Source organism: Sinocyclocheilus rhinocerous, unplaced genomic scaffold (assembly GCF_001515625.1).
Source record: "Sinocyclocheilus rhinocerous isolate Xijiao unplaced genomic scaffold, SAMN03320098_v1.1 scaffold57, whole genome shotgun sequence".
NCBI classification, from domain to species: Eukaryota; Metazoa; Chordata; class Actinopteri; order Cypriniformes; family Cyprinidae; genus Sinocyclocheilus; species Sinocyclocheilus rhinocerous.
This window is the reverse complement of record NW_015652130.1, coordinates 357,781-366,824: the sequence shown is the minus strand read 5'-3', so window position 1 is coordinate 366,824 and position 9,044 is coordinate 357,781. Positions and strand designations below refer to the sequence as shown.

The 9,044-nt window shown below is 35.4% G+C and overlaps 1 protein-coding gene across 1 annotated transcript; it reads left to right on the top strand.

The window, feature by feature from the left end:
- Positions 1-6,213: 6,213 nt before the first annotated feature.
- Positions 6,214-8,323, top strand: LOC107713486 (tumor necrosis factor receptor superfamily member 9-like). Its single transcript, XM_016518999.1, has 7 exons — positions 6,214-6,335; positions 6,438-6,548; positions 6,756-6,887; positions 6,971-7,040; positions 7,657-7,850; positions 7,937-8,044; positions 8,126-8,323. The coding sequence occupies exons 1-7, from the start codon at positions 6,254-6,256 to the stop codon at positions 8,185-8,187; spliced, it is 759 nt and encodes a 252-aa protein (XP_016374485.1). The 5' UTR covers positions 6,214-6,253; the 3' UTR covers positions 8,188-8,323.
- Positions 8,324-9,044: the final 721 nt, after the last annotated feature.

Genomic DNA, 9,044 nt, shown 5'->3' with positions numbered 1-9,044 from the left:
TTTTTTCTGCTGTTTGATTTACTTAATTAAAATTAGCTCATGTCACACAATTACTTTGCATTTTCTTCTCAACTTAATTCCATTGCGTACAATTAATCTAATTCAGTTTTGTGTCCTCAGTCGTTTGCGCGAGAGCAACGTGCACGAGAGCGTCTGCGCATGCGCTTTGAAAACCAGGACCGTTGGTATGGAAAAGGACACATGAGGGGACTGACTGACTTGTTTCCAAAGCTCGTTAAAAGGTAAGAATTTCAGTAAAAAAAATCGTATGATATATTATAAAAATGCAGTCATTGTCGGATTAAATGCAACAATGTTTTAAGATAACTCCACACGCTTTTAAATCATGTCGACGGTATATTTCGTCGAGTGTCGTCGCAGAGTTTTTGTTTTTTTTGAGGTAAAGTTAACGTTAAATATTGCTGGTAGTTTATCAAACTTCTACAATGCGATTAAATCATTCACAACTGGAAACCAAGTTTTCATCAGGCGAATTATAATGCCTTTCAACACATTGGCTAAAAAGTGTTAATTTCACAGAGTTAATTTAGATTTTCAGAATCCGTGATCATAAATATTTCACGGCATTTTGCGCTGAGGGTTGATAGGAAAGAATGCGTACGTATTAACAAAAAAGGGGGAACCTAACTGAAGTATAAATTAATGCTTCACAAGAGCGAGGTTTAATAATACCTTATGACAATGAATAATTATCCAAGTCTAACTATCGAGATGGAGATTAACGTTAAACGTTTTTGCACTTTACGTGGACCGTAAAGCATTGAAATCGGTTAAAAAATGTCAGCGTTATTGTGCTTTGTATCCAGAAAACCCGCTGGTTCCAAGTTCACTGCTATGTGTTTTTAGGACCGGTGTTTCGCCAATCTGTGCTACATCTCAGAATGAGTTACCCGCCACTGACTTTAGGATTTGGGTGGGGGAGGGGTTCGTAGCCGTTGTCATATCGCAGCAATGGGCAAAAGCGCTCAATGAGCGTCAGTGTATGTCTTTGAGAGGAACAATGTGAAGTTGACTGATTTACCGACAAATAAACATCAAGTTAAACATACAGTATGTTTTTTAGTACAATGACCTCTTTTATCAAGTAAACGAATACTCGATAGCCCCGCCCTCGCCCCATAACTCATAAAAAGCGCTCTCAGGCAGGTTTTAAGATTATAATATTAGGATTTCACATCTACTGTTAATGAAATTAACATGGAGCTGGGAATCTGAAGGGTCTGGAGAGTTCCTGTAGGAATGGTCTCTGATCTCTTGTCAGATGTTCTCCAAACTCATCAGGCATTACAGGTGAAGAACCACAGCTGTTAAATTGGCAAAAGGAGGTTGCAAAAAGTAATGAATAAAAGGGTGCCATTAATTGTGGCCAATGTGTATTAGAGAAAAACACTTCTTTTAAAATGAGATTTCCCTTCACTTCCAATTTACTTCTAAGAAAGTTTAGTTTTTTTTTTCTTTTTTCAAAATGGTAAACCGTGCAGATTTATTTTCACAGGCTTCTTTATTCATATCTACCAAGGGTGCCAATAATTTTGATATATAAAGACTGGAAACATGTTGATCTGAAGTTAAACCTACCTCCTGGTAGGTTTAATTTAAGCCTCAATTTAGTCCTGAAGTAGCTCTAGTCTTCCTCCAGGAAATCAGCTTATTAAATTCTGGACTAGTCCAAGTCTAAAGGCCCGTTCACACCAAGCACGATAACTATAAAGATAACGATAAAGATATAGTTCTAAAAATCGTTCTCAGTATTAAAGAATAGCATAGTTCACACCACAACTATTACGATAACGACACAGAGAAACGATAACGTTGTGATCACTTTCAAAGCGATTTTTTTCCAGCTGATGAACGATAAAACACTGACAGGAAATCAGAACCCATCCTGCTGTAACAAGCTCAAGAATTTAAAGCGGCAGACGCATGTGCGCTTAGAATAAACAGACGATATCGTTTGCTGGTGTGGAAGCTAATATCGTTATCTTTATAGTTATCGCTCTTGGTGTGAACGGGGCTTAAGACTATTTAAAACCACGGCAGAGAAAGCAGATTTCTGTTAATCTGGTTTAAAGGGCCATTTTAGTCTAGGACTAGGCTTAATCTCTGTCCAGGAAACCGCCCCGATATGAATTACTATATGTTTAAAACTATGATGATAAACTAATTTAATTTATTTTGTGTAAAAAAAAAAAAAAATGTAAGAGTGTGATGGAATATAAGAATTTGCAAGTCCACAGGACCAAAAGTTAATAGTCTGAATTCTGAATTAAGTTTATTAATTTGTAGTATGGCATTCTCATCATCAAAATAAGATAAAAATCTTTATTCAGAATCAAATTCCTGACTGAATTATTATTTTTTTTTTTCAAAAAAGAAAAATGAATGTTTGATGGATATATAGTTATAGTGAAAGCATCAGGTCCAAACTATTGTTTCCTACACATCCTGGGCACAAGGGATGGAGAGATTGAAGAGTGGAAAGTTTGATTTGCAGCTCATGCACAAGTTTTATTATTATAGCTATTATTCGCTTTATTTTACCAAAGAATGTTCTTTAGACTCTCTGAATGCTTCATCAGTATGCATGATTTATTTTGATGTGCTAAAAGAACAAGCGGAAATGTGTGTGTGTGCAGACAAGTGTTAGACAAGGAATGCTATTTTAGAGCTCCTACATGCTCGCTTCTAAGAAAATTATTTGCATTAAATACTTAGAAATGCATCTAGGGGACATAGATACATTACATAGGTAGATACCTTAAATGGACACATATGTTGAACATGCGTTATGATTGGATGAAATGGAAGCATCCGGATTTGATTAGGGTAAAAATATTTAAAGTATTTTCTGGTGGTCACACTGCAGCCGACTTTGAATGACTTTATGACTCTTTGACCATTTCTTGCAAGAAATAAATTCTCAAAAGATTTTTGTCCCATACCTTTATTAAAATACAAAAATTTCCACAATTATGAAATAAAACGTCACCATAGTAATAATCTTTAGTATTGTTTACATGGTTTGGAGTTGAGAATGCAGTGCTCAAACATGAGCTCAGGGAAGTAATACCTGGCAGCAGATAAGAGTTTTTCTTATGTCTAAGCAATTTCTAAGCATTTTTCTAAGTGTGTTTTCTTTGTTAAAAATTGACTTCCATTTATAGACTGACTCCCTCAAGTCTGTCAGTTGGCTGGTCAGTGGCAAAAAGCAAAAGTTACCATATAACCCAGCATTGTCTGTAAAGTATATTAGCACTGTTTTCAGTAATTCAATATCAATGCACTGGAGCTATACTGAATTTATAGCTCCCTTAAAGGAGACCTGTTTTGTCACCTTTTACAATATGTAATATATGTCTCAGGTGTCCCTGTCTGTGAATTTTCCGCTCCAAATATCCCACAGATTATTTATTATATCATTTTGAAAATGCCTACTTGTGAGTGGAAGCAGAAACACTGTTTTCGTGTATGTCTCTTTAAATGCAAATGAGCTCCTGCTCCCCGCCCCCTTTTCCAGAATTGCAGCTTGTATCTCAGATACTCTGCTAAAATACATGTTTGATTTTGATTATCATGTCTATTGCACTGAAATCATGCGTTTTAAACCGTATTCGTTTAAATTTCTGATATAGGGTTTTTCTGAGCGCACACATCCAAAGCATGTGCACAGAAAGCGGTTGTCACACTGCATGAGAGTCTGTGTGAACTGGAAGTTGCTGCCGACTTATTTCAGTATGGTGAAGTATTTCCAACTGAAACGGAATATTGAGTAGAGGGCGGGGTTTATTTTTGCTCTCCTCCTCTCATCTCTCACTCGCAGCAAATGAACTGTTGGAGGGGCGTGGTTAAGCAAATTCTGATGTCGAACTGAGGTCATCGGAGCAGGAGCGCCATTCTGGAGCGGTAGCAAATGATCAGATTTTCATTAAAGATTACCAAGACAAACTATTTTTTCAGAGGATTAATTATTCACCTTAACACTAACAATGTGCACTAACAAAATAAATATTGTAAATTTTGATTTCACGCGGACTTTAACTATGTTCTCTGTCAAATACACTCAAGTTTATGTTAAAAACACACATGAGTTACAAAAACAGTTGGTTATGTCTGTGAAGGTAAAAAAAAATTGCATGTTTTGATACAGTAAATAAATCAATAAATCCATTGCTCTCTTGTCTCCTCTGAGGCTGGGACTGTAAACAGTGTTCTGTGCTCGTCAGTGCAGCCAAAGACAGAACAGTTAGCATACTTTGCTCAAATTTTAACCATGGCTCGTTTTTTCACAAGCTTGCAGAGAAAGAGTTACCGAAAAAATTAGTCTTTTTCATGTTTTCTGGGTTGGTAGATGCACCGGGGACCTGATTATAGCACTTAAACACTGACAAAAGTCAGATTTTCATGATATGTCACTTTGAAGATTTAAAAAAACAAAAACAAAGAACTGATAAGCAGAAATTAAAAAAGAAATTGAGCAGAAGTAGGTCAACTGAAAGAACATACTCCACCTAATGTGTCATCACCTTTATTTCATTTTCTATTTTTATCTTCAAAGCTGAAGAGGTTACCGAAAAAATTAGTCTTTTTCATGTTTTCTGGGTTGGTAGATGCACCGGGGACCTGATTATAGCACTTAAACACTGACAAAAGTCAGATTTTCATGATATGTCACTTTGAAGATTTAAAAAAACAAAAACAAAGAACTGATAAGCAGAAATTAAAAAAGAAATTGAGCAGAAGTAGGTCAACTGAAAGAACATACTCCATCTAATGTGTCATCACCTTTATTTCATTTTCTATTTTTATCTTCAAAGCTGAAGAGGGGGGGGTATTTAAATCCTTTTTATTATCCTTTAACTATATTAAAATAGTTAAAGGATAATAAAAAGGATTTAAATAGTTATAAGGACTATTTAAATCCTTTAAATGCAGGATCACAAACTTCTCTGTTTGACGACCGGAAGAAGCTTTGATAAAATCTGCACTATGTCATCGTAACTGGAAGCTCTGCACTCTTTTCTGCAAAGAGAAAGATGCCGTTCATTGCTGTTATCTTTCTTTTTACAGACTCATTTTCCAATCCCAGGAACACATTTCAGTGATTTTGTTTTTGGTGTTGGTGTTGTTTCTGTACTATTATCCAAATTCATTATTTCTCAACTGATGATAAAGAGTAAAACAGAATATGCTTATTCTCCGCACATGTCTAACGTACCCTCTTTTTTCCTGTAAACAGCAGACCAGTAAACCAAGGAACCTCAACTACTACTCTGCCCTAAATGTGTCAGACCTACCTGTTTTCAGTACTGCTACATAAGAGTTGACTTTTCCTATATGCAAAACATATCTGAGTCATTAGAATACATAGAGAGAGAGAGCAACTTAATGTGTCATTAAATTTGATTACTTCATCAAGATCAATCCAATTAATTCATACCAGACCTGATGTTGTCAAGAAGCGAATGTAAACTGTGAGATGCTTTGTCTTCTAAAATTTAGGGGGGGAAAGATGAAATGAAAGTTATAAACAGTTATCTTGAAAATGTTAGGAAAGGACTAAATTAATACCGTCAGATAAGTCTCAGTTATTACAATGAATTTGGCATGTTGGAAATATTAAATGGCTGTACAATAAGATAATAATTAAAATCAATAAAAATGCTTTACAGAAATAAGCTATTTAAAAACAGTCTGGAGCCTGATAGTAATTAAATTAAATTTCCTTTTCTGTTTCATGAAAGTGATACAAAAAAAGAAGTGATACAAATTACAAAATTATTTTGAGGCAGTTATATATATGTTAATAACAGATAATTAAACCAGGAAGATTGGTAAAACTGCAATAAATATATATGCAATGCCAATCCTTCAAATCTCTATTTTAAATGTTAATGTGTTGAATTTAGAGCATTTTTATTTCACATTTCATTTTGTAACCATTTGACATGCACCAGTCAGACATAGAACAGATAAAGTTAAATATATTTTCATTTAACTTCATTTAAAGGATTTTGACATTATCAACTAAAGAAAACGCATAACTGTATAATCCTACATGTTTTTTTCCACAGTTAATGTGGGTGAATGGAACAAAGTTACAGTGGGGGAAGTTGCCTGTTTATACAAGGTTGGGGTAAATGTCACCTTGTCTGTTGGGTAGAGGTTTCAGTCGCTGTTTCCTCTCATTTGAGAGTTACGTGCAGTTCCAGCTCTCTTCGACAGTGTTACTGTCATGTTCTGCTACATGAAAGTCCTCTCAGCTTTTCTGTGTTTACTGTTGCTTCACCAAAATGCAAGCGCATCTTGTTCACCAGGTATGTATGATTATTGTTAAATACCTGAATTTGGGACTTACTATTCGGTTTGAAAGGATATTGGTCACATAACACCTCATTAAAGATATCTTTTAATTGTAGGTCAGAGGCTCAATTATAATACGAAAATTTGTGAGGCGTGTCCACTAGAACAATACAGCTCTATACCTGGAACACATTTGGCTTGCCAGAACTGCAACAAATGTAAAAAAGGTAAGTGCCCCTGTCTTTTTTTTTTTTTGGATAGATTTAGTAACTGAGAATGTTACTGTATAATGTATGTAATGCTGTAATATACTGTAAACCACCCAATATGTGGTATTTAATTTACACCATTTGATGTGTACAAAGAAGGCTATGTCAGAGACAAAAACATTATTTCTATTTTCAACAATAACTTGCATAATTTCCCCCCCTCAGGTAGTAAGGAAATCAAGGCTTGCACACCTACCAGTAACACTCAGTGCAAATGTATAAAAGGCTTTACACCCATTGATCGGCTAAAGGAAGAGTTTTGTGCTTGTGAAAAAGGTTCTGGAATAGATGAAAGAGGTACACATTAAATCCTGCCTTACTGAATCACATCAAATCACTAAAGAGCAACTCATGACACCTGGACTATGCCTCTCTTCTAGGAATATGCAAAAAATGTCAGGATGGCTCCTTCACAGACAAACGTGACTCGTTTTGTAAAAAATGGAGAGAGTAAGTTTTTATGAATAGCAAAAAATTTCAAAGGATATACAGTTTATAGCCTCATGCATATGTCAATTCAAAGGGCTGTTGTCAAGGGGAGACAACAAGGAACGATGTCCCCGAACCCAGATATACAAAGGGGACCCTATTCAAATGTTATAGCCGACTTACTGAGGTGGAGCATAAAAATTCCCCAGTAAAAGTTGAATGAAATTCAGTGATGACACAAAAGCATATTAATCATCTCAGTGGCTTTATTTCAATGCTTAATCAGCGCCCTCTTGTGCAAGTTTGATGATTCAGCACTGAGACTACAAAGAGACGTTTAGTCAAACATTAAAATTGTGTCATCATGTCATTCTAAAACTATGATTTTTTTCCCCCTTTGGAGAACCAAAGAAGATATTTTGAAGAATGTTTCAGCTATTTTTGTAGATAAAATTAAACTTTTATTGTATGGGCAAGAAAAATACTAAGATTTTTTTTACTAAATTTGTGTTATGTAGAAGAAAAGTCATACAGGTTTGTAATGTCATCGGCATGGGTAAATGATGACAGAATTTTCATTTCGACTGAACTATATGATTGTTCATGAAGAGAACTGCATTATTTTTTTGCTCTGTAGGTGTAAAAGTGGGATTGCAAACCAAGGCACCAGCACTTCTGATGTTGTCTGCAATAATGCCTCGAAAGAGGTGACAGAACCTCCCAAAGCCCATACTACCCCATTTCAGACAACCACAATCTCTTCCACGGCCGCTTCAAGAACTACAGTCTCCTCTCCCAGCAACACGAAAAAAGACAGCTTCTACAGCTTGTGTAATCTTCCTTTATTGCTTCCAGGTTTAGTAATCAGTTACAATTTGTATCTTTCTTGCTAATATTTCATTCATATTTCATTCTAGGGCTGGTTATGGCATGTGCTGGTGTTATTCTGCTGGCTGGACTCCTGTACCACAAGTGTAAAGTCACCCACTGTATTCATAACCACAAGAAAGTGGATTTTCGAAAAGGTGGAGTACCCTTAGTTTACCATAGGGCCACGTGTGTGTGTATGGCTACTTTCTATTCATCCTTGCATTTATTTTCTCTAGAAAGTGTATGCAGAAAGCCTGTTGAAGAATCTGGGGAAAAGTGCCTGTCTTTGCTTGTCTAACACAGTTGTTAATGGTCTCAGTGTTTCTTTTTGTGGAATATTTTGTATGCATGCAATATTAGTTGTTATATAACTAGTTAAATTGCTGTTAACTTCATTAAATTTCCACTTAATAACACCACTTAAAGGGATAGTACACCCAAAAATTGAGTCATCATTTACTCACCTTCATGTTGTTCCAAACCTGCATGAGTTTCTTTCTTCTGTTGAACACAAAAGAAGATATTTTGAAGAATGTTGGTAAACAAACATGCCAATGACTGACAGTATTTTTTTTCCATACTATGGAAGCCAATGGCTGCCGTCGACTGTTTGGTTACCAACATTCTTCAAAATATCTTCTTTTGTGTTCAACAGGAGATAGAAACTCATACAGGTTTGGAACAACTTGAGGGTGATTAATGGGTGAACTATACCTTTAAAAAACAATAATAATCAGTGCTTAATTATAATTGTCTTACATTGTAGAAGAAACGGTTTACATAATTAATATTATTAATATTTTTATTGTGTTTCAGTGGCTGTTGTAAGAATGATTGTAACTAGTCAAAAGTAACTTACATTAGGGGTTGTTTAAGACCCCGTTTATACCCGTTTCGGCAACCGGTTTGAAACATTCGGGGTCCAAAACAAATTGAGATTCATCCACATGTGAAGGTGTTCAAAGTCATTGCTTTTGTAGTGTAAATGCTCATCCATTTGAATTCAGATGGCTAATTTAATATAAGCCTTGAATTGATTTCAATTCATTACTTGGAGACAGATCTACTTTGAATTCTGCTGATTAGTGAATTTGAAATAAAATCTTCACATCAGCCTGAACAGCTGTAGGTAGATCGATGGTAAGATCTGTAACC

Bases quoted from the DNA above. Each gene is read 5' to 3' on its own strand.
- LOC107713486 (XM_016518999.1), top strand. From the start codon at position 6,254: ATGTTCTGCTACATGAAAGTCCTCTCAGCTTTTCTGTGTTTACTGTTG. The intron at 7,041-7,656 runs GTAAGTTTTTAT...TTTGCTCTGTAG, and splicing joins TTTTGTAAAAAATGGAGAGA to GTGTAAAAGTGGGATTGCAA. The intron at 7,851-7,936 runs GTAATCTTCCTT...ATTTCATTCTAG, and splicing joins AGACAGCTTCTACAGCTTGT to GGCTGGTTATGGCATGTGCT.